Genomic DNA, 25,553 nt, shown 5'->3' on the forward strand with positions numbered 1-25,553 from the left:
GTGAAACCCAATCATTACTAAAAATATAAAAATTAGGCGGGCGTGGTGGTGTATGCCTGTAGTCCCAGCTACTCTGGAGTCTGAGGCAAGAAGATTGCCTGACCCTGGGAGGTGGATGTTGCAGTGAGCTGAGATCGCACCACTGCACTCCAGCCTGGGTGACAGAGCAAGACACCGTCTCAATTAAAAAACAAACAAACAAAACCCTGAAGTTTCGGCCTCCTCACCTTCATTGCAGATCTGCTTTTTTTTTTTTTTTTTTTTTTTTTAAAGATAGAGTCTTGCTTTGTCGCCCAGGCTGGAGTCCAGTAGTGTGATCTTGGCTCACAGCAACCTCCACCTCCTGGGGTCAAGCAATCCTCTCACCTCAGCCTATGGCATAGCTGGGACTGCAGGCATACACCGCCACGACTGGCTAATTTTCGTATTTTTAGTAGAGATGGGGTTTCATCATAATGGCTGGTCTTGAACTCCTGACCTCAGGTGATCCGCATGCCTCAGCCTCCCAAAGTGCTGGGATTATAGGTGTAAGCGACTACACCCAGCCTCAGATCCACTTCTGATTGGAGGCTGTGCCCACCTTCATGGGAAACAGTGAGCATCACCTTCCTTTGAACTCAAAAGAGGCACAGTGAGCGCCTTCCAGCTTTGATCACAAGGACCTCTACCCACGGGTTGCCGGTCCAGTGTGTCTCTGCCCGTGCAGTCCATCGCCTGGGCTGACCATGAGGACACCCTGGTGAAGAGCTGGGGGTGCTTGGGCTGAGAGCTGCTGGATGTTGGCATCAGACCCAGGGTGGAGGGAGGGACAGGCCACAGCACTTTGCTGGTGAGCGTGTGGCTGGGCTGATTTGTTTTCTCCCCAGTGACCCCGAAAACAAAACCCTACCTTTTTCCCTTTGGTCTGTTCTTGTCTGGGGCTTGTGGATCACGTCTCCTGCCTGGCCATGGACAGAGAAAGGAACTACTCCAGACGGACGTGAGGGTGTGCAGCGGTGTTCAGGTGGCCCTGAAGGTTTTGATTAAAAAGGTGGAAGAATGGTGCTTTTTCTTCCTGTCAGCCAGACCTTAAATCAACCCTCAAGTGAGGAAATGCTCTCTGCGCCTGCTGCTCAGCAAACCTTTTTCTGTGGTTGTGACTGTCTGAGCATGTTTAACTGCAAGCCAGGGTTTAGGGTTGGAACAGCCCCCATTTGCCCCACCACCCTCTGCTTTCCCCACCCCAGGATCCTGTCGCTGCAGCTGGGTGAGCAGGGCTGAGTGAGCTCACGGAATTGGAGCTCGGCGAGACGAGGGGAGCTCTTGGCCATGTGAAGAGCATTTGGAGGCCTCCTGCTCACCTGGCCTAAGCCCTTGATTTTACAGATGGTGAATTTGTCTGGATTCTTGGCAGCAAGTGGCAGATACTTACCTCCAGGTTGCTCAAACAAAGGGGTAATTTACTGCGGAGATGAGGAGGAGGGCATTCTCTCCTATGGTCAAATGAAACCATGAGACCAACACAGCGGGACCTAGGCTGGGGACCCCCAAACCAGGGACCTAGGCTGGGGACCCCCAAACCAGGACACTTCTCCCCCACCCAGCAGCCCTCTCCTACAGTTTCTTTTTTTTTTTTTTTTTTTTTTTGAGACGGAGTCTCGCTCTGTCGCCCAGGCTGGAGTGCAGTGGCGGGATCTCAGCTCACTGCAAGCTCCGCCTCCCGGGTTCACGCCATTCTCCTGCCTCAGCCTCCCGAGTAGCTGGGACTATAGGCGCCCGCCACCTCGCCCGGCTAGTTTTTTGTATTTCTTAATAGAGACGGGGTTTCACCGTGTTAGCCAGGATGGTCTCGATCTCCTGACCTCGTGATCCGCCCGTCTCGGCCTCCCAAAGTGCTGGGATTACAGGCTTGAGCCACCGCGCCCGGCCTCTCCTACAGTTTCTGCCTGAGATGGCCACGGCCCCTCCTTCTGGTTTCAATTAAGAAAATTCCTTAGTACTATGATTGGCCCAGCATGTTACAAAGGCAGGAGGTGGACCAGATGACTCCATAAAGGACCTTCTGGTGGGCAGACCTGTTATTCTCTATCTCCCTCTTTCCTGCTATGAACATTCACACTCATCCTCACAGGCGTGTACGCACACACACACGCTTACCCAACAAGCATGTTGAGTACCTACTATGTGCCAGGAACATCATCAATTCATTCAGCAAAGCGGAGTGGAGAGATTGCAGGGTTTGGAACTGGGCAGGCCTGGATTTGAGTCTTAGGTCCTCTACTTACTAAGTGTTCCATCCGCGGGCATTTGCGGAACCCCCATAGCACACCTGGTGCCCCGCAGCACTCCATCCCGATGAGCAGGGATGAGACCACACTCCTCTTCACAGAGCTCTCTAGGGCTCAGTTTCCACATCTGTGACCCTGGAACAGTAAGCCCCCACCTCACAGCGTTGTTCCCGAGAGCAACAGAAGTAAAAATTTATGAGAAAACCCACATCAAGGCCCAGCACAACGCCTGCCTCTCTCGGGGGCCGTGACTGTTGGGCCAGCCCGTCCCTCAGGCTCCCACAGCAGCCTCCAGCCCTGGCTCCTGCTGAAGACCCGACTCCCACCCCTGCCCCCGCCCACGCCAGGCTTCCCGTAGCTGACGCAGATCCCCTCGAGGAGGGTCAAGGGGCGGCCAGGGCATGGTTGTGGGAGTGCCCCTCCTCCGTTCCTGCCCTGGAGGAGAAATGAGGGTGGCCCCCCCAATAAACCATGACCTCCACCCCGTGACGGCAGGACAGGGCAGCCCCCTTGTGTGGAAGGAAGGGGACCCCCAGGAGCCCCTTTCTTCCAGAGTGTCCTCTCTCTCCTGCTCAGCTTGCCTGAAAGCTGAGCCTGTCCACGTTGGGAAATTGCAAATAGTTTACATGGGGAATGTCAGCTGCCCACATATGAAAATACACACATCATTAAGCCCTAAGTGCTTGCGTCTGGAGATAGAGCGGACAGTCTCCCGGGCCGACCTTTTGTCCACTGACAGAGCCGTGGCTCATGAGCGCGGAGCTCCTCAGCGGGATGTTTTCCTCTGTCGAAGCATATGTTGGACATTAGCGTGCGCGCGTGTGTGTGTGACGCATGACAGCACTATACAAACACCATTGGTCAAAACACGCAGAGTCCACCGCACCTCCTTATCCAGCCCCCATGGGCCTCTTGGGAGGGCTTGTTCCTCAACGCCACATCCTCCTGCACACTGTCTAGGAAGGAATGTGGCGTCCTTGGAGTACATGCTGGTACTCAGGGATGAGGTTCTCTGGCCAGATTCCCTGAGTTTGAATCCTGTCTTTGCTCACAGGCCAACTATGTGCCCTTGAGCAAGTTACTTCTGAGCCTATTTCTGTACCTGTAAAGTGGGGATAGTAAGAATAGTAAGACCTATCTTAAAAAGATTAAACAAGGTCACTCCACATAAAGCTCCTAGGACCTGGCATATCATAAGTGGGTGCTCAAGAAAAGGCAATGATGGCCAGGCGTGGTAACACACACCTGTAATCCCAGCACTTTGGGAGGCTGAGGCAGGTGGATCACTCGAGGCCAGGAGTTCGAGACCAGCCTGGCCAACGTGGTGAAACCCTGTCTCTACTAAAAATACGAAAAGTAGCCGGATATTGTGGCACGCACCTGTGAGCCCAGCTACTTGGAAGGCTGAGGTGTGAGAATCACTTGAACCTGGGAGGTGGAGCTTGTAGTGAGCCAAGATTGTGCTACTGTACTCCAACCTGGGTGACAGAGTGAGATCCTGTCTCAAAAAGAAAAAAGAAAAAGAAAAAAGAAATGACAGCGATGGCAGTGATGATGCGGATGATTGCAGCAGCTGTTTCCAGGAGGTGGGGCTGGAAGAAAGGTCCTGCCTGCTGGGAGGATCATCTTGGATGTGGTTACGTCGGAAGCAGGTCCTAAAGACTGGGTGGGGTTTGGACATGCCATGAAGGGGTGGGAAGGAATGAAGGCACCAAGCGAAGGTCTAGTAGCCAGAAAGCTGGAGCGTGCCCAGGAAACAGCCAGTGTGGGGCCAGAGCACTGGAGAGGAGGACAGAAAGGGGAAGCAGGTCAGGCAGGGTGTCAGGGGCCAGGTCTAAGAAGCCACTAGACTTAGTCCTATAGGCAATGGAGGCTGCTGATGCTGTGTGGTGCAGAAAAACTCCTTTAGGGGCCATTGTGTCAAATGAAAGAGCAAAGATAACAGAGACCTGTGAGGGGCCTCCTCAGTAGTCCAAGCAAGAGAAGAGAATCCTCCAAACCAGGGCAGCCAGCTAGAGATGGAGAGGAGGCAGTGGGTGGCAGAGATGCCAGGGCTGAGGTTGCTGGATGTGAGTGTTCCCAGCTGTGAAATGGGGACCAGCTGGTTTGGACTGGGGCCAAGGAGGCCAAAGCCATGTCCTTCCTAGAGGGCTGGCTCAGGACACTTGGCTAAGGGCTTATACCACCCAGATCCATGCCTCCCAGTTGGAGGTGCCAATCCTGGCTCTGCCATGGGCCAGCAAGTGACTTGGAGGGGACCCCTTCTCTCAGTTTCCCCATCTGTGCCGTGAGTGGGTTGAAGGGCTAAGCCCTGAGGGGTCTTTCCTGGACAGTCCTCTGATCTCCCCCTCCTCCTGCACTGTCTCACTCTTGAATTCTGAACGAGTGTCAGGCCTGTGTTTCCAGACAGTTCCCCGGGTGACACGGGACAGAGGATTATTAGTGGCTCCTGGGGAGGCCTCCAGGTGTAGCTCTGAGTTGATTTCATGGCCTTTCAGTCCCCCTCCATCCCTGGGTGCCTCCAAGGACACCAGCCAAGTACAGCTGATTGCATCTCCACTCTGACACTTGAAACAAGGGATGTTAATGCAGGGAGATGCTTTGGGAACCACAGCCTCAAACATCTGGAGTTTCTCACTGATGCAGGAAATGATGTCCCTTCCTCATGTCAGTCATTCGTGCTGCAGAGGCAGGGAGCAGTGCCGGGAGAGCAGGTGCAGCCGCCTTGGCGACGTCATCCTCAGGGCTGATGACTCAGCCACCGGTGGCTGCCCCAGGAGAGGGTCAGCCTCACACGACGGCAGCATGCCCTGTCAGCCATTCCTGCTTATTTCCCATGATCATCACTAGTCCCTCTGACTCCAGGCAGTGCAGCGTCTCCCCTTCTATTCAGTGCTGGCTCCAGCCTCCAGGAGCCAGAGAGAAGTCCAGCTTCTCTCTCCTTCAAGGTCCAGGCCTGTATTACCTCTCCAGGGCTCCCTCTCGAATTGATCTGGTTTTTTTCTCTCTCTCTCTTTTTTTAAATTTGAGACCGCATCTCACTCTGTTGCCCAGGTTGGAGTGCAGTGGCTCAGTGATCTCGGTTCACTGCAACCTCTGCCTCCCGGGTTCAAGCGATTCTCATGCCTCAGCCTCCTGAGTAGCTGGGATTACAGGCGTGCGCCACCACGCCCGGCTAACTTTTGTATTTTTAGTAGAGATGGGGTTTCACCATGTTGGCCAGGCTGGACTCGAACTCCGGACCTCAGGTGACCCACCCACCTCGGCCTCCCAAAGTGCTGGGATTACAGGTGTGAGTCACTGCGCCTGGCCAAATTGATCCCCTTCTTCCCCTCAGTTGTTACTGCAGAGGCCGCACTGCTCTGGTCTGAGATTATAGTCAGTTGGTAATTATTCCAGGTGTGCCCACCTGGCCTCCTGTCTTTAGGGACCAGAAGGCTGGCAGGCTGGTGGGGTGAAGGGGCATAGGGAAGCTATGGCTCCACCTTGTGGATGGCCTGCCCTGTGGGCCTTGGCTGAATGGGCAGAGGCAGAGCTGGGGTTGGGCTGTCGTCTGCCCTTGCACTTGGGTGTAACGCCTCTGTAACGCCGCTATGGGTGGGCGTCTGAGCATCAGCCTTGGGTGTGGTGGGTGATCCACACATGCTTCCCGGATCGGGCAGAGTGTGGTGCTCACTGGGGTGGCTTCATGCCCAGGCCAGGCCGCTACCTTCCTCCTCAGCACCCCTCCTCCCCAGCCTGCCTCAGCACCTGAAATACCCCAGATCTTTCCTGCTTCAGGTTAAGCACAGATGGCGCCTGTGAAGCTGCAGCTGACCTGGGAGGGGTGAGGCATTGTGCAGTTGCTGTACCAAGGGGTACTATGGGCAAGGGATTAGCCAGCAAGTCACCCCATTCACTCTAAACTCATTGCTATACAAACGCAGCTTCAGGACAGGCCCCTAGCTCTTCTCTCCAACCAGACTGCCACCCCGACGGTCTCATCTTTGAAAATTCCGAGGCTCCCATGTGTTGAATCATTACTGGTCAGCAATACGTCATCCACACCATGCCTGGATATCCCAGAGCTTTCTGTTCTGATGGAACAGAAGATGAGAGAGGTGACATACGTGGTATGTTAGAGTTTAAAGTCACAGCAGTAGAGGATGCGTGAGATGAGGACAAAAGGGAGGGGAAGGACTTAGAGAGGAGTGAAGGTGCGAAGCCACCCTAGGCGTACTTCATCCATTTTGGTGGAGGGTCTGCCCTACTTACGTTCCAAGTGGTGGGAAGAGCTTTTCTCAGTGCCCTGTGGTGTCCAGGAAAACATCCCAGGCAAGTGTCATCTCTTGCTGCCTGAAAAGGTACATTCTGGTTATCACGGACATCAGGAACTGCCTGGATCCCCAGAACCAGTGGCATAGAGCAGAGGGTGAGTCTGGGCCATAGGGATGAGGTGGGAAGAAGGGGTGAGTTGTCGTGGGTCCTGAAGGGAGTGGCAGACCAGCATGAGCTCTGTCTGATCTGCTCGCTAGAACAGCAGGCAGCTTTGGCTCCCCCGGCCCAGTGCAGCTCCAGGTTCCTCCATTGCAGGAGGAGGATTCAAGGTCAATTTCCCATCCCAACAGGGAGGCAGAGCAGGTTCTTTTACCTCCAGGTGAAGGGGGCTTTTATACAGAGGAACCGGGTCAAAGTGCGCCCAGCTTCAAGGTCACCTCTGTCTCTCCCCAGCTTCAGTGAGGACCAGAAGGGGAGGGTCCTTCACCAAAGAAGTGGTTGGGGAGCTCAGCACTGGGGACTGATTGCCAGAGGGGTCCTCACAGCCCACGGTTCCTCGTGGCAGGCAAGGCCTTTCTCATCCAGCCAGAGGGGAGACAGCTGTCTGTCCAGCACCCCAGGCTACACAGCTGTGTCCCCAGGACATATCTTGGTGTCTTCAGCTGTCCCAGAAAGATAGTCACGGAGCCCTCTTCAGGGGTAGCTGGGTGTCACCCTGACCGTCATCAGAGTGGACTCTGGCAGGGCCAGGCTGGCTCCCCACGTTGAGGCTGACCACAGGGTAGCTTTAGCTGTGCAAGGCCACAAGGGGCAGGCATTCGTGGGGGGGTCTTCAAGCAGAGAAACTCCCCTGCTTCTTCCACTCATTAACTCCCTTGTTAGGGCTTTGCCTTTGGGCAGAGATCCCCCGCCAGCCAGTCCAAAGTATGAGAGTGGTGTGACTTCATGTACACAGTTGGGTCAGCTCTAGAGCCTGGACAAGCCCCTTCTCACATCTGCTGAGAAGGGAGTCCAGTTGGCTGTCCCCGCCTGCAGGTAGGAGGGTCAAATTCTGCTTTGCCCGTTACTCCGTCTTCCATAAAGTCTCTCCCAGATGACCCCAGCTCACAACGGCCCCTCCCTTCTCTGAGCCGTGGAGCTCATTGTCTCGAGCTGTGCCACTTGCCTCTGCTATGGGACCAAACAGCAGCCTGGTCCTCATGCTGAGCTCTGCAGAGTACGGGGGGCTAGGGTCAGATCTCATGGGTCCTGAGGGGATAAGGTGAGAGGGGGCACAGGTGGCCCAGACAGCCCACTCCCTCCAGCCAGATCTCACTCATTAGACACCCAACCTAGGTTCCAATCCCCTCTCAGGCACTCATTGGCTGGGTGACCCTGAGAACCTCAGGGTTACTTAACCTTTTTGAACCTCAGTTTCCTCATCTGCAAAATGGGCACTATGATAATAGATACCTCAGGGTATGATTCAGTGAATTAATGAAGCAATGTGTTTAGCACAGGACCTAACTAGAGTTAGCCTTCGATATATGTAAACCATTGTTACCCATTAAATTATTTTTATAGGTTTTAAATATTGGGTCTGTGAATAAATTTCATTTGGAGGAGAAAAGTTTGCCACTAAAACAAACAAACAAAACAAGGAGAAAGAAGCTTTGAAAGCCATTGAATTTCAGCCAGCCCGTTTTGTACTTTACCACGTACAGTACAACCGAGAGGCATAAGAACTTTTCTGTTAGGATATTATACCTTATATTATATCATTTCTGTCTTACTGGAGAAAAGGTATTTTGAGGTCAAAACCACACTGGCTCCATCTCTTTTTTCTTTTTTTTTCTCTTTTCTTTTTTTTTTTCTGAGACAGGGTCTCACCCTGTTGCCCAGGCTAGAGTGCAGTGGTGTGATCATGACTCACTGCAGCCTCGACCTCTTGGGCTCAGGGAAGCATCCCGCCTCAGCCTCCCAAGTAGCTGAGACTACAGGCAAGCCACCATGTTTGGCTAATTTTTTTTTTTTTTGGTAGAGATAGGCGGTCACTATGTCGCCCAGGCTGGTTCAAACTCTTGGCCTCAAGCAATCCTCTTGTCTTGGCCTCCCAAAGTGCTGGGATTACAGGCGTGAGCCACTGAGTCCTGCCTGGCTTCATCTTCTTCTTTTAATTCTACCCCTGCCCGGCACCAGGCTGTGCCTGTGGTGGGTAAGGGTGGGTCCTCCCTAGGTGGAAACAAAGGCAGAACCCTGCACAGTGCACACAGGTGGGCAACTCAGGTCCCCCTTCGAACCGCTCTGTTTCTCCCCATGGCCCACCCTGCTGACATCTCTATCTGGTCGTTGCTGACTCGCACCAGGCTCAAGGTCATATCCTGGCACAACACGTTGTATCGTCTTGCTCATGAACAGACAGCCAGCACCAGCTCTGTGCCAGGCCTTGGGCCCTCCTGGACTGTGGGGGGCCAAGCCATCAGCTCTCCTTCCTGAAGCAGATTTGCCCAGGGCCTCAGGATTTGTTGTGATATTCAGTTGCTCTGAAGTAGCCTGGAGGTACGGGTTCCCAAGAGACTCAGCTGCCAGAATTCCCAAGAAAGTTCTCTAAGTCTTAGAAGCACAAGCCCCCATTTGTCGATGTCCAAATCTCAAAGGACCCTTTGGGCATCTCTGGGGCAGTTCCTTCCTGTTTCAGAGGGTGAGACGGAGGCACAAAATGGCCAAGGTCGGAGGCCGGGCCAGAGCTCAGGCTCCTGGCTCTTGGCTCTTGGCCTGGGGCTCCTCCCATGACATCAAGCATCTTTTCTGCAAAAGTTGTGACCTGTGCTCTGTGGGTTGCTCTTCTGTGTCTCCTGAGGCAGAGTGGGAAGGCAGGTCGGAGAGAGCAGCCGCTACCCAGGCTGCTGATGGTAACGGGGAAATGTGCTCTGAGCCTGCTGTTTGGTGGGAGTGGCTTGGCCTGCACTTGGGTAAGCCGTGTTCACTGTCACAGCAGCTTGCATTCGCACTGCAGGCTGCCCCCCAAGAAGCTAAAGCCTCTCAGGCCTGGCTCAGTGGGGAGACCCTGAGGGCAGGGGTGAGCCTCAGAGAGGGCTGGGCCTAGAAAAGAAATAAAGAAGGAAGGAAGGGATTTGGACATTCAGGACCATGGGGAACAGAAAACAAGCCACTGATTTCGTTCACGAAGGACAGGCCAGCTGCCGCCTCGGGCATCCCCTCCACCCCCGGGGATTGACACCTCCCCGCCCTGAGAAACCATCCGGTGGACTTAGCAAATCAGCCCCGTAGGGAAGAGGAGGCAAGGCTTTCAGATTTCAGCATCCTTCTGGGAGAGAGCTGTGTCCACACCCTATCTTTCTGAGCCCACTCCCAGCAATTTTCTCAATTATCCCTGTAATTTATTAAAAACCCATCTCAAAGCCCAGCTGGTGAGTCAGCCCCTGGGAACAGCTGGCAGAGGGTGAATGGTAGGAGGAGGGGACGGGGTAGGGTGAGGCCTGCCCTGGGTGGAGCTGCCTTCCAGATGCGGCTGCCCCTCCTGGGTAGGACACAGCAACTCTTGGAAATGTCCTTTCAAACTTAAAATACTCGGGCCAGCAGCTTAACCTAGAAAGAGAAAGAGACAATGGGGGTGACGTTTGTTTCGTGCTGGCTACTACGGCCAGATCTGGGCCAAATGCCTTACCTGAAGTTTTTATTGATTGGCTCCGAGAGAAATTCCTATTCCCGATCATCTTCCTGACAAGAGTGAGGCTGAGCAGTTAAGACCAAGGCCACAGCTGCAAGTTACAGATCTGGGATTCAAACCCAGGCCTGCAGCTCCGGGGCTACAGCTCCCCTCCCCTCCTGACCCCCTCCTCCCTCCTGAGCCTGCCTGTCCACCTGGGCCTGATCCAAACCCTTTCACACATGAACCTCGAGGCTGGGCAGGTGTCCATCTTCTGTTTTGCCCTCGGAGGAAAGAAGCCCAGCACGGCCAAGGGGCGTCACCAAGCCTGCTGCGGGCTTAATGATGGGCTGGGTCATGCTGCATAGCCCCTTATGGTTGGGAGCATTTGCACACCTTGTCAGCTCTGACTACATGCCCAGGCCATGGGGACTGTCATTATCAATGTTATGCAAATGAGGAATGAGGCTCAGAGAAGCCAAGTGACTTCCATGAGGTCACACAGCCTGTAAGTGGCACAGCCAGAAGTCTCACCCTGAACCTGGGCTCATTCACCACCTTCCAGCTCAGCCACCTCCCCAGATCACCAGTGTCCAGGTAGCCCTGAGCCAGGTGCAGGCTGGAGGGGCAGCCAGTCACACGCTGGGGCAGAGACGGGCTGCCAGGTACACCAGCACCTGGAGCCTGGCCGGTTCTTGGCCCAACACCTGTGGGCAAACCTGGCCGCACTGCTGCTGGCTCCTCACTGACCACCTCCCTTCCCTTCCTTCTTCCAGTCCCCTGTTTTCATAGCCCAAGTTGGCCGAGACCTGGTCTCCCAGACGGAGGAGAAGCTCCTGCAGAAGCCGTGCAAAGAACTCTTCTCTGCCTGTGCACAGTAAGTGCCCCAGCCACCTGGCCTATCCTCCCTGGGCTGCCCAGAGATGGGATGCCACAGCTCTCCACCTGACCATACAGGGCACTGGGGCAGGTCTTCCGTGCCTGACAGCGTCAGCCAAGTTATACCAACTGTTTGTATACTTCCCATGAAGAGAAAAAGATATCGAGATGCCAAGTCCAAAGAAAACATCTGCTGCTAAGGGCGTTGAAAGCAAGTGGCTCTCCAGGCTGTTGAGACAGAGGAATGTGCAAACATTTGACCCTGTCTGGGTGGTTTGGAGATCTTTCCCAGGGTCCTCAACCCCCACCACCACCACCAACCAGAGCCAGTGCTACTGATGCAGAGGGCACTTCTCAGCCGAACCCTGTCACCTTGTCTGCAGGTGGCACATCCACCCCGCAGGGGGTGAGACGAGTCGATGGCCATGCTGCCAGCAGAGTACCAACTAAACCCCACCCCATCCTGCACACACATACACTGAAGGCATGAGCACCGAGGAGCACACACAAGTACAAACACACACACACAAGTGCACACACACTTGCTGACACAGGTGCACACACACACACACGCTCGTGCAAGCTCTCCAAAGCCAGGTTACCCCACATAGCTGGATGAGCCTAGAGGCTTTTTGTGTGCCCTTATTCAGCACCACAGACATCAATTGAGTACCTACTGTGTACCTGGCACTGTGCTGGGTGCTAGGGGATACCAAGGTGAACAAGAACCCAGTCCTGGCTTTCATGGAGTTTATACAAGAAAAATAGCAACCTGCATACACTTAGAGGGGAGCTGGGAGGGCTGTCCTGGGACTAAGCCCTGGGTTAGGTGCTGGGGAGAGGCCCTGGTAGACAGAGCAAGCTTGGCTGCTGCTCTCTTGGAGCTGCCCAGGAGTCAGATCTGACAGTGGGTGTGGTCTTGGTTGGTGACCCTGACCCTGAGGGAATGGCCATCTTGGCTCCCAACGATGGCTTTCAGGTTTGGCAGGACACAGCCTCTGACGTGCACCACCTGCCGTAGTCCCCTCCCTTGCCCAGGCCCCAAGTGCCTGTGCTAGATTACTCAGCGTGGCCACTTTCTAAAGGAAAGAAGCTACCTGCAGGCAGCTTCAGAACCTGCCCTGATGGCCTAAGATCCATAGAGATCCACAGCATCCCAGGGCTCAACCTGGCGCCTGGCCCACAGCGGGTGACCAGTAAATTCCGCTGCATGCATAAAAAACTCCCAGTGGCTTTGCTAGTCCAAGACCAGATCCAGAGCTGCAGTTCTGAGGGGCTGTGGCCCCACCCTTCCCCCAACCACCTACCACCCCTGATTCCCAGCCCCTCCCTGCACCTCGTTAAGTCTTCGTCTGTTCTCAGCTTAAGGTCCCTTCTTCAGAGAGACCCCTCTACCCTCGCAGTCCCCCAAAACTCATTCATGATGACATACCTCTGGGATTGTTTATTTCATGTTTGCTATTCGCTGTTTGTGTCCCACATACAATGCCAAGCCTTTGCTCCCAGCTGTATCCCAGGACCTAGAACAGTACCCAACACATGGCAGGTGCCCAACAAGTGTTGGCAGGACCGACCAGGTTCACGCAACGCTCAGTAGAATGGCAGGACCTCTGGCCAGACGTGCTGCGTCTGCATGGGTTGAGAGCCCTGTTTCCTTGCGTTTCCATAGCTGGATACAGCTTTGCCTCTGTGCTTGAAGATCGGGATTATAAAATGTTCATCCTCTTGTTCCATCTGCGCCAGGTCTGTCCACGAGTACCTGAGGGGAGAACCATTCCACGAATATCTGGACAGCATGTATTTTGACCGCTTTCTCCAGTGGAAGTGGTTGGAAAGGTGAGTCCACAACACCCCATACAGATCAGGGAGGCAGAGGGTACACATTTTTCATCTGAGAATTCACATAAAAATCAGTTACCTCCCATGGGCTCATGGTTAAAACAAAATTAACCCGACTCCTCCTGTTAATTAAGTTGTGTATTCTAGAAATGCTGTATGCTTATTCAAGTGCACACACACACACACACATTCACACAAACGTAAATGGCATCTTGTTCTTACTTTTTTGCTTCACTGTCTTTGGGAACTCTTTCTCTGCTAGCAAATAAACAGCTGCCATATTCCTTGGAGTAGTTGCACATCCTTGATTTAAACCAGTGCCCTGTTGGTTGATATTGAGGTAGTTCTCCATTTTTCTGTGTGCAGCCCTCCCTAAGTAATAAGTAGCTTTGTACATAAATCTTTAAGTACTTCTGCAAGTACATCCAGAGAAATTCCTAGCAGAGGAATTTCTGGGTCAGAAGGCACCTGATTTTAAACTGTGAGTGCTGTTAAGCTGCCATCCAAAACAGCTGCCCCTGACCTCCAGTGCAACAGTGCCTGAGTGTCTGCTCCTCAGCTTCACCAACACTGTTCCCGTGTTTTCCTACCCAGTGAGCGAGCAGGGCAGCTTCCTTGTTGCTTATTTTCTTGTCTCTCTAATAATGGGGGAGACCAAGCATCTTTTCCTGTGTGCTTGCCGCCTTACTCTCTTCAAAGTACTCGCCCATGTGTGGCTGTGACTTGGGCAGTTGTGTCCCCACTGTGACAGATGAGGAAGCAGAACATAGGACCTGACTTAGCTCATCACCCAGGAAGCCAGCAGTGCTGCCGACGAGGCCCCAGCGCAGTGCTCTGCCACCTTCACTGGCCCAGGATTTGCAGAGCGGGGCGATGCCTGTGTAAAATCTATGCTGGGCCAAGCTGGCAGATGAGGGTGGGAGCCTCCCCTCCCACAGCCCAGAGGCCTGGCATGCACAGCCATCTGGGGGCATCTGGTGAGAAAGGAGCCATCCACTGCTGTCTGCCAGCCCCACAGCTGGTTGCGTCCCCCGTAGACACTCAGGCAGCTGCAGGCCAGGAGCCCCTCTGAGCCCTGTTCACAGCCCTTCCCTGCCTGCTTCCGGAAACCCAGCAGAAAGCCCTGGGCTCTGCAGCCATGGATGGCTGCTTTCTCTCCACCTGACTGGTGGGGATGACAGCGTGACCAGAGATAGCCTCCTTAATGGCTGCTGTCCACCCTGCACAGGCACACCATGGCTCCAGGACAGCTTGAGAGGCAAAGGATTGGCCTAGACATCTACTGGAGGCACCAGAGCCCCCAGCCTGGGTCCGAGTCCCGCCTCTGCCTCTTCCCAAGGAAGGGCCTCAGAAAGGGTCACTCACGTCTCCACACCTCAGCGTCCTCATTTGTAAAATGGGGATGATTGTGCCTGCATTTTGGGCTTGGGCTGAGGGGGAGATAAGATAAGCACAATACCTGCTGGAACAAGGCAGGTGTTCTGCAAAGCTCAGCCATTTGACCACAGGAAATAAACTGCTGAATGCAGTTGTTGCGTCCGTCACCACCATCATCACCATCATCACCATCACCACCATCATCAGCATCACTGCTATCATCAGCATCAATGCCATCAACAGCATCACAGCCATCAACAGCATCACCACCTGCATCAACATCACCACCATCATCAGCATCACCACCTTCATCAACATCACCACCATCGTCAGCATCACCACCATCGTCAGCATCACCACCATCAACAGCATCACTGCCATCAACAGCATCACCGCCATCATCAGCATCACCGCCATCAACAGCATCACCACCATCAGTAGCATCACAGCCATCAACAGCATCACCACCATCAACAGCATCACCGCCACCATCAACAGCATCACCGCCATCATCAGTATCACCGCCATCATCAGCATCACCGCTATCATCAGCATCACCACCATCATCAGCATCACCGCCATCAACAGCATCACCGCCATCAACAGCATCACCGCCATCATCAGCATCACCGCCATCATCAGCATCACCGCTATCATCAGCATCACCTCCATCATTAGCATCATCACCATCATCAGCATCACCGCCATCATCAGCATCACCGCCATCATCAGCATCACCACCATCATCAGCATCATCTCCATCATTAGCATCATCACCATCATCAGCAGCACTGCCATCATCAGCATCACCACCATCATCAGCATCACTGCTGTTATCAGTATCCCACTGTCATCAACAGCATTACCACCATCATTAGTATCACCGCCATTGTCAGCGTCACTGCCATCAACAGCATCACTGCCATCAACAGCATCACCACCATCATCAGTATCACCGCCATCAACAGCATCACTGCCATTAGCCCCACTTCACCAGGTCTGATATTGGGAGGAACAGCCAACTCTTGCTGGAGGGTCAGTCCTGATTCTAACAATTACAGGGCAGTCTAGTGGAACTGTGTTCACCATGCCCACGCCCCATTCTGGAGCCCTGGCTGTGAAACACACAACCCCAATCTGTGCGTACCTTCCCAGAGTGGCAGTGTGGGGTCAGGATACGCAGCATGGGCTGCCTAGACCCCAACTCCAGCCCACCACTACCAGCCAGGGCCTTGGGCAACTCATTTCACTTCTTGAAGCCTCCGTGTTCTCATCTGCAGAATGGGGATGATAATGATGCCTGCTCCCTGAGCTGGTGTGAAGATTATACAAGCCCCCATGCATGCTTGGAGCAGCAGGTATTGTTACTATAGAGACCCCAGAGCAGGGTATGTCCTTTATTCCTAGGAATTCAAATAATGACATCTGACACAACACCAGTTTACAAAGAGCCCTCCACAGGATGTAAGGCCTTCTCATGATAATTTTCCTCAGAGGAGTTGGAGCAGCCTTGGGCCACTCAGCAAGCGCCTGGCAAGGCTGGAACCTGAACCCAGAGTCCCCCTCCCAAGTCCTCGGCCCTTGGTCCACCCAGCACTCCAGTTCCCATAGCAGCCTTTGTCAGTGGTCACTGGCTTTCCTTTTTCTCATCTGCACCAAGCACATGAAATGGAGAAATTGTCCTTTTTAATCTGTGGCCTGATTGCAAAGAAGTTAAGAGTTCACCCTTTTGAAGGCATTAAGTTTTTGGAGCCTGTAGGTCAGGACCTTGGCCTAGGAATGAATGTCCTACATAATGGATAGCACCCTGCACAAGATCCTGCCCTGTTCGTGCTGCACTGCTGAAATAGTCAAGGGATTTTTTTCCTCCCAAGGTTAACCAAGAAATTCCTGGGAACTTGCATTCCACTCATTTCACCCAGCAGAGGAGTTCTTTGGAGATGCTGACCAACCGTTTCTCCTCCATGCATCGTAAACTGTTAGGCGGGTAGCCTTCATGTGGTTTCGGGGGCGGCTGCAGGGAAGGCTTCCCAGGGCCACATGGTAAAGGCAGGCGTGTGGCAGGTCTTCCCTTTGGCTGCCCAGCTGCTCCTGTGCGGGAGAGCGGGAGACCTGCAGAGGGCAGCTGTGTGCTTCGGTGAGGATTGGGCCCTGCGTCCTGAGAAAGCACTGTTGAAGGGAGAAGTGAGCCGTGGCATGCAAATTCAAGACAGAGTGCCAGAGAGTACCCTGGCTTTTCGGGGCCGTCCTCAGAGTGCGGCTGTAGTGCCGCAGATGTGATTTCCAGGAAAGACTCATTCGTTCAAGAGCTGCTGGGGAACTGAAGGCTCCCTGGTCATCCTCAGCTGACCCAGTTCTTTGGCCCTGTTCAGCCTCTAGCCAACCGCTGCCCTGGTCGGGACTTTTGAGGAGTTTAGGGGCAGTGCTCAAAAATAGTCCTGGAGAGCCAAGAGCCAATTTTCACGTTTTAAGCTGATTATCTGTAGCCAAACAGACTAGCAATGCAAACCACAAGCCCTCTGCACCAGGATGTCCTTTATGGCAACTAGATGGGACCATGTCTTTGTTTAGTCCAAAAAGTGCCATCATGCCTCATAATCAGAAGTTTTGTCTGATTCAATGTCATAAATGGCTTTGGCTCGTTAAAATGAGGAGTCGGAAGACGCAAGGCGATCATTACTTCCAGTCCGATCTTGGCAGGCAGGATCTTCTCATGTTCCTCATCTGTGTGGGAAATATAATAAAGGGTCCTCAGTAGTGGAAAGGTTGGGAACCAGTGGTAAAGATCCCCAGGACACGATTTGAAGACCAGCAGCCTCTGCCCCCTCCTGAGGCCAGGTCTCCTGGGCCAGCAGCAGGAGTGCCCGCAGGAAGGAATAGGCTGTGCCCAGGACAGGAAGCACTGCCATCCTGCTGGGCAGGCTGAGATGCACAGGTGTAAGGAGGCCTGTGACCTCCTCCATGTCCTCTGTGGGCCGCTGGTCCTCTGCGGCGCCTGGCCCCCACCCCTCCCTGCACAGAAGGCACAGCTTACTTCTGAGTTTCACCACATGATTTGCAGAGAGAGGAGAACCACGTGGAAAGTGTGGTCAAGCACCTCTGTGCTCACATTTTTCAAGCCTTCTGAGCAAGCGAGGCCTGTGCATCCCCCAGCTTGCAGGGGGCTGGGGGCCGGGAGGCTTGGGATTTGAACACTCAGCTTCAGACTAAGTCCTTGAAGGTCCAGTCTCCAGCATTGATTCCTGGGGGGGTCCCTGGGGCTGCTGTGGGGCTCCTGGAATTACACCCCACCCCAGCTGCTCTCAATGTGCCGCTGTTTCCTGTGGATTCTGAGTCTTGGCACCCTGAGACCAGTGTGCAGTGTGGGACTCTTCTTTCTTCCAGGCAACCGGTGACCAAAAACACTTTCAGGCAGTACCGAGTGCTGGGAAAAGGGGGCTTCGGGGAGGTGAGTGAACATTCACGTTTTTAATTGAAAGTTCTTATATTCAAGTCACCTTTTCTGTCCCTTCTGGATCGACCTAAAGGGTCAGCGCAGGGGTCCCCCTGGGATGCCAGTGGCTCAGTGTGGGCCCCGGGGGCAGTGAGGGTGGGGGAGAGTCAGTGGCCTTGGGGCTATCAGGTGTGTCTAAGGTGGAAGGAGGGTGTGGAGCTGGGCAGGTGAGACAGAGGGGCTCTCCCACCAGCCTCAGGCAGGGTCCAGCCTGCAGGGGACAAATGGGCCGCCCTGGTTGTGTGTGGAGAGGAGATGTGAGGGCATGAGGAGGCTGGGCAACCTTGGCTGCTCAGTGCCTGGATGACGCTGTCATGCAAGATTCGAGATTTCGTTGTACATTATCCGATCTTCGATCTTCCCAGCACGTGAGGCAAAACTTGTTATTCCCATTTTAGAGATCAGGAAGCTGAGGTCCAGAATGAGTAGGTGACCCATCCAAAGGCACGCAGAAAATGTGGCACAGAACTAAGACTTGAGCCCAAATGCTTTGGTTCCCACTTATCTGGATTATAAAGTCAGGGTTCTTGAGGATCTCCTATCACCTACTCCCAAAACAAACTTCTCTACCAGCAGCCTCTAGGAGAAAATTCAGTTGCCCTGGGAATGGGACAGTACTTGGGGCCCCAGTCAGTTATCTAAGCCTTGGTGTGAGTGGCTCATTCTGCCCCTTCCAGGACTGGGAATCCTCGAAGGGGAGGAGGAGGGAGGGCAAGGGCCCAGGACAGCCGTGGGTCCCAGGCCAGGCATCATGGGGTCCTGGGAGCCTGGAGCACCCACGAAGCCAGGCAGGGCCGGCTCTGACCCCATCCATTCTCCACCTGGGAGCCCTGTGGTCCCGGCCCTGGAGGAGCTAGAGACAGGCCTCCACAGTGCTCCTGCCACCCTGGTTTCTTTCTTGCACTGCAGGTCTGTGCCTGCCAGGTTCGGGCCACGGGTAAAATGTATGCCTGCAAGCGCTTGGAGAAGAAGAGGATCAAAAAGAGGAAAGGGGAGTCCATGGCCCTCAACGAGAAGCAGATCCTTGAGAAGGTCAACAGTCAGTTTGTGGTGAGTGAGCATCTGGGCCCAGTGACTGGCTCGCCCTTCTGTGGACTGGGGCTTCCCTCCCTCCAGAAGGGTGTGGTCCTCTAATGCGGCAGGTCCCCACCCCAGGGAAGGGGAATGCCAGTGACAGGGCTGAGCTACAGAAAGGCAGCAAGACAGTCCTCCATCACAAGGCCTCTTGTGGTCGATTGTGGCTGGCTTTGTCCCATCCCCAGAGCCAGCCAGTGCCTGCCTCCCTGCTGTGTGTGAGACTGACGCCTCTGTTCTCCTGGACCACTTTGTAAACTCCTCAGTGGACAAAAGCAAGTTCACCTGGGCCCAACCTGGGAGCTGTGGGTTCCACAGACCCTCTAGGCTGGTGCCATCATGTTGGGGACCTTAGTACCAGCATCCTGGAATGGCACTATCAAGTCTGTGTACGTTGTGTTAGTCAGTCTAGGCTGGGCCCTGCTGCGGTAACAAATTTGCCCCAAACCCTAAGTAGCTGAATACAGCAGAGGTTCATCTGTCACTCACCTGAAGTCCAATCAGATTGGGTCAACCACCTCCATCTAACAGCTGCCCCGTCTGGAGCCTTGAAAGTGAGTGCTAGGGATTCCACACAGAGACTTTCCACTGCCTCTACTGGACAGATGTTCCTCAATTTCACCCACAGTCTGCCAGCCAGAACCAGTCAACACAGAGACAAGTTAATTTCAGGGGAGGCTGGGAAATGTGAAGTGCATGGATATTTGGTCAGCTCTAATACCTTCTGCTACATGCTGTTATAAAAAATAAAGCTGGGTGCAGTCGTACATGCCTGTAGTCCCAGCTACTCAGAAGGCTGAGGCAGGAGGATTGCTTGAACCCAGGACTTTGGAGGCTGCAGTGAGCCATGATCATGCCACTGCACCCCAGCCTGGGTGACACAGCAAGACCTCATCTCTAAAAATAAATACATGCATACATTAAAAATAATATATACACAAGGTAAAAATTTAAACAGCACAGAAGGATACACAATAAAACGAAAAGCTTCCCTCTTTGATTAATCACTCCAGACATGTTTTATTCATGTACAGGCTTTATTATTTTTAGCCAATGGGATCTTCTGTACCTCTTATGGAGGAATGTTTTTCCCTTACATTGTAGATCTTTTTCTCCATCCAGACCTCTAATTCATGCCCCTTTTAAAGTTGGGCATCATTCTCCTGAAGAGATAAAGCATAATCCGTATAGTCAGTCCCCATGGATGGAAATTGTTTTCCATCTTTAAACCACTAGAGGGCCAGGCACGGTGGCTCACGCCTGTAATCCTAGCACTTTGGAAGGTCGAGACAGACAGATCACTTGAGGTCAGGAGTTCAAGACCAACCTGGCCAACATGGCAAAACCCCATCTCTACTAAAAATACAAAAATTACCTGGGCATGGTGGTGGGCGCCTGTAATTCCAGCTACTTGGGAGGCTGAGGCATGAGAATCACTTGAACCTGAGAGGCAGAGATTGCAGTGAGCTGAGATCGTGCCACCACACTCCAGCATGAGCGACAGTGAGACTTTGTAAAACAAACAAACAAACAAACAAAAAACACTACAGACCAGTGGCAGTCCAAGAGGATGGAAGTTTGCATCTTGGATCTCATCCCAGGCCACCCTCAGCTGCCAGCCTTGTCTGGGGTGCAGGTGTGGGCAGTGCCATGGTATGTGGAGATGAGGCGGATGAGGCTAACTCCAGCCATCATTTCAGCCACGGGCCTCCTTGAGTCCAGAACCTTCCTCCCCACCACCAGCCCCTTCAGCAGGAAGCCCTGGATGCTGCCTGCGGAGTCTTGTCTCTGAAGGGATGGTGCTGGCTCTGGCCGCGGATGGTGCTGGTGGGTCCTGCTCGGGGAAGAGGATCGTGTGACTCACAAAGCTGGGCGGCACGTCTTTAACAGCCTTCAGTCACGATGGCTGCACCTTCTTTAACTGTGCCCCATCCACGGCCCCTGGCAGGGAGTTCCCACAGTGTCACCTCCTGGAGCCCTTTCTCAGTGATCACCTGGGCAGATGTGGGAGGAAGGTGATAGCTGTAGCCGTTGCAGCAGAAGCACGGTCCCCATGAGCTCACTCATCCTCAGCTGTCATTTTGTCTCCTCTCCTCAAAAATAGCTGATGTTGATGCACCAGTTTTATGGCACAGCCAGTTCCTAGCCTGGCCCTCAATGGCCGGGTTTCATGTGTGCCACCTCCCTACATGGAGAAGGATTACCTTCTGGCATAATTTGCCCCTGCCGCCCCACCATGGCCTTGCTTCACAGAGCCTTGGGTGTCTGGACTCCACCAGCAGAGGACTAGACCCCTCTCTCGGTGGCCCCTTGCCAGGTGGACCAGTGTATTAGTCCATTTTCACACTGCTGATGAAGACATACCGGAGACCAAGCAATTTACAAAAGAAAGAGGTTTGAAGGACTTACAGTTCCACGTGGCTGGGGAGGCCTCACAATCATGGTGGAATGCAAAAGGCACTTCTTACATGGCAGTGGCAAGAGAAGAATGAGAACCAAGTGAAAGGGGTTTCCCCTTATAAAACCATCAGATCTCGTGAGACTTATACACTACCACGAGAACAGTATGGGAGAAACTGCCCACAATTCAATTATCTCCCACCAGGTCTCTCCCACAACACATGGGAATTATGGGAGTACAATTCAAGATGAGATTTGGGTGGGGACACAGCCAAACCATATCATTCCACCCCTGGCCACTCCCAAATCTCATGACATCACATTTCAAAACCAGTCATGCCTTCCCAACAGTCCCCCAAAATCTTAACTCATTTCAGCATTAACTCAAAAGTCCATACACAGTCCACAGTCTCACCTGAGACAAGGCAAGTCCTTTCCACCTACAAGCCTGTAAAATCAAAAGCAAGTTAGTTACTTCCTAGATACAATAGGGGTACAGGCATTGGGTAAACACAGCTGTTCCAAATGGATGGAATTGGCCAAAACAAAGGGGCTACAGGCCCCATGCAAGTCTAAAATCCAGCAGAGCAGTCAAATCTTAAAGCTCTGAAATGATCTCCTTTGACTCCATGTCTCACATCCAGATCATGCTGATGCCTTGGGCAACTCCATCCCTGTGACTTTGCAGGGTACTGTCTCCGTCCTGGCTGCTTTCATGGGCTGGCATTGAGTGTCTGCAGATTTTCCAGGCAAACGGTGCAAGCTGTCAGTGGATCTACCATTCTGGGGTCTGGAGGACGGTGGCCCCCTTCTGACAGCTCCAATAGTCCATGCCCCAGTAGGGACTCCGTGTGGGGGCTCTGACCCCACATTTCCCTTCTGCACTGCCATAGCAGAGGGTCTCCATGAGGGCCCCGCCCCTGCAGCAAACTTCTGCCTGAGCATCCAGGTGTTTGCACACATCTTCTGAAGTCTAGGCGGAGGTTCCCAAACCTCAATTCTTGACTTCTGTGCACTCGCAGGCTCAACACTACATGGAAGCTGCCAAGGCTTGGGGTTTCCACCATGGCTCGAGCTCTAGATTGGCCCGTTTCAGCCACAGCCAAGCTCTAGATTGGCCTGTTTCAGCCTCAGCTGCACACAGCACAGGGTCCCTGGACCCAGCCTGCAAAACCACTTTTTCCTCCTAGGCCTCTGGGCCTGTGATGGGAGGGGCTGCTGTGAAGACCTCTGACATGCCCTGGAAACATTTTCCCCATGGTCTTGGGGATTAACATTCAGCTCCTTGTTAGTTATGCAAATTTAGTCAGCCAGCCTGAATTTCTCCTCAGAAAATGGGATTTTGTTTTCTATTGCATTGTCAGGCTGCAAACTTTCCAAACCTTTATGTCGTCCTTCCCTTATAAATCTGAATGTCTTTAACAGCACCTATGTCACCCCTTGAATGCCTTGTTGCTTATAAATTTCTCTGTGAGATAGTCTAAATCATCTCTCTTAAGTTCAAAGTTTCACAAATCTATAGGGCAGGGGCAAAATGCCACCAGTTTCTTTGCTAAAACATAACAAGAGTCACCTTTGCTCCAGTTCCCAACAAGTTCCTCATTTCCATCTGAGACCACCTCAGCCAGGACTTTATTATGCATATCACTCTCAGCATTTTGGGCAAAGCCATTCAACAAGTCTCTAGGAAGTTCCAAACTTTCTCACATTTTCCTATCTTCTGAGCCCGTCACTGTTCCAGCCTCTACCTGTTACCAGTTCCAAAGTCGTGTCTACGTTTTTGGGTATTTTTTTCAGTACTGCCTCACTCTACTGGTACCAATTTACTCTATTAGTCCGTTTTCACACTGCTGATAAAGACATACCCGAGACTAGGCAATTTACAAAAGAAAGCGGTTTAATGGACTTACAGTTCCACGTGACTGGGGAAGCCCCACAATCATGGCAGAAGGCGAAAGGCACTTCTTACATGGCGGTAGCAAGAGAAGAATGAGAACCAAATGAAAGGGGTTTCCCCTTATAAAACCATCAGATCTGTGAGACATATTCACTACCACAAGAACAGTATGGGAGAAACTGCCCCCATGATTCAGTTATCTCCCACCGGGTCCCTCCCACAACACATGGGAATTATGGGAGTACAATTCGAGATGAGATTTGGGTGGGGACACAGAGCCAAACCATATCAACCAGGCACATCCTGCATGCAAGAGAAAGCCTTTACCAGGCTGTGTTCCACTTCCCAAAGCCCCACTGCCCCTCCAGCTCACCTTCATTTGGCCCTGTGATAATGGCTTCCACAGCTAGAAGGGCAGGTGAGCCCTGCTTTTCTGACTGGCCAACAAGGCACCATCCAGTCTTCTGCAGCTGATGCACACATGTGCTTCTGTGGAGGGAGCACAGACGCCATCCTGTTGAATTCACTGGGAGGTCGGGGTGCCAGCCTGTCCTACCCACCTTGGTCTTCTCACCTTGAGCCACTGAATGGGAGGAGCTGGTGTGAGCCCCTTATCAGCCAAGGAGGCCGTAGACAGGGTCACTGCAGAGGCCATCTGGGTGCAGGGGAGCAGGGTGAGGCTCCTTTGTTCCCTCCCACCCCAGTTCCCAGGATCCTGAGGAGGGAAGCGGAAGTGAGTGGCCATTTTCATGACCTCCCCGTGGCACTGTTCTTGCGCTCCCAGGTCAACCTCGCCTATGCCTACGAGACCAAGGATGCGCTGTGCTTGGTCCTGACCATCATGAACGGGGGCGACCTGAAGTTCCACATCTACAACATGGGCAACCCCGGCTTCGAGGAGGAGCGGGCCTTGTTTTATGCGGCAGAGATCCTCTGCGGCTTAGAAGACCTCCACCGCGAGAACACCGTCTACCGGTGAGTGGAGGGCACTGAGGCCTTCCAAGTCTAAGTCCGAGAGGGTGGGGCCAGCGCCTCCGCACCCTCGGGCAGGTGGTCGCCATCGCTCTGGGAATCAGCCCTGGTCAGCACCAGGGGAGGGTGCAGAGTCGAACAGACTTTCCACTCCAGGAACCTGGGGCCCCCGGCACTGAGGAAGCGAGGTCGCCACCCTCCGGCTCATGTTCTCCAGCCTCCAAAGTTTAGGGAAGTCAAGCAAGTGAAATGATGTTCTCGAAACTGACTACTCCTTCAAGTCAAGGAGAACGGGCCGTGACCACTGCTCCCTCCAGTTGCCTCCATCCCAGCACCCAGGGAAGGTCAGAAGGGGCCTGGTGGCCACTATCTGGGATCAGCCCTGGGAAGACTTGGGTGGGGTCACTGCCCGCAAGCAGAATAGAGTGGCCCATTGTCCCACCCCACACTGTCCTCAGCTTGTTCTGGTCTTCACCCCCTATCCCCCCCCGACCTCAATCCTATAGGGACCTGGACATTGTAGGGCCAGGGGTCCAGATTCCACTCACAAGGAGCAGTGCCCTTCACATTTTTCTCCCAGTCCTTCTGAAAGAATTTTGAAAATCTCTGTGACACTGCATTTTACGTAGACATTTGAAATATTCCATCATATTGAAAATAGTGACAATTTTTGATATATTGAAATTGAGCAGTTACATTACACTCTTCAAGGGATCCAGTGGAATCTCTAGTTGCTATAGCGAATTGATTTGCACCTGCATTTATCCAAAAACTGCACAGAAAGCTCTTTAGTGATGAGGAATTTTCTATCATTTCCTTCACTCTCTCCATCCCCCCAGAATGTTAATAATATTTTTTGCCTGAAAGTCTTTCATTGATGAGCGTACATCTCTGAAACAAATATATGGATACATATAAGAGTTTTTGAAATTCCATTTGACCAGAAGGCCCTAAAACAAATATATGGATACACACAAGTTTTTTTGAAATTCCCTTTGACCATAAGCCTCTAAGTGTTAAAACAACTTCTCTGGCCAGGTGTGGTGGTTCATACCTGTAATCCCAGCACTCTGTGAGGCTGAGGCAGGCAGATCGCCTGAGGTCAGAAGTTCGAGACCAGCCTGGCCAACATGGTGAAACCCTGTCTCTGTTAAAAATACAAAAAGTAGCTGGACGTGGTGGCACATGCCTGTAGTCCCAGCTACTTGGGAGGCTGAGGCTAAAGAATCGCTTTAACCTGGAGATTGCAGTGAGTCAAGATGACCACTGCACTCCAGCCTGGGTGACAGAGCAAGACTCTGTCTCAAAATAAAATAAAATAACTTTTCCTTTTTTTTTTTTTTTTGAGACAGAGTCTTGCTCTGTCACCCAGGCGGGAGTGCAGTGGTGCGATCTCACTGTAAGCTCCTCCTCCCGGGTTCACGCCATTCTCCTGACTCAACCTCCCGA

At 53.0% G+C, this 25,553-nt stretch overlaps 1 protein-coding gene across 2 annotated transcripts in view; it reads left to right on the top strand.

The window, feature by feature from the left end:
- Positions 1 to 25,553, top strand: part of GRK5 (G protein-coupled receptor kinase 5) — a 248,779-nt gene that overhangs the window by 205,429 nt on the left and 17,797 nt on the right. For both annotated transcript variants that reach the window (XM_025397143.1, XM_025397144.1), the window contains 5 exons: positions 10,950 to 11,050; positions 12,796 to 12,888; positions 17,653 to 17,716; positions 18,671 to 18,811; positions 23,917 to 24,107. In XM_025397143.1, the coding sequence (XP_025252928.1) occupies positions 10,950 to 11,050; positions 12,796 to 12,888; positions 17,653 to 17,716; positions 18,671 to 18,811; positions 23,917 to 24,107 (590 nt within the window). The remainder of the gene's footprint in view (positions 1 to 10,949; positions 11,051 to 12,795; positions 12,889 to 17,652; positions 17,717 to 18,670; positions 18,812 to 23,916; positions 24,108 to 25,553) is intronic.

Source organism: Theropithecus gelada, chromosome 9 (genome assembly GCF_003255815.1).
Source record: "Theropithecus gelada isolate Dixy chromosome 9, Tgel_1.0, whole genome shotgun sequence".
NCBI classification, from domain to species: domain Eukaryota; kingdom Metazoa; phylum Chordata; class Mammalia; order Primates; family Cercopithecidae; genus Theropithecus; species Theropithecus gelada.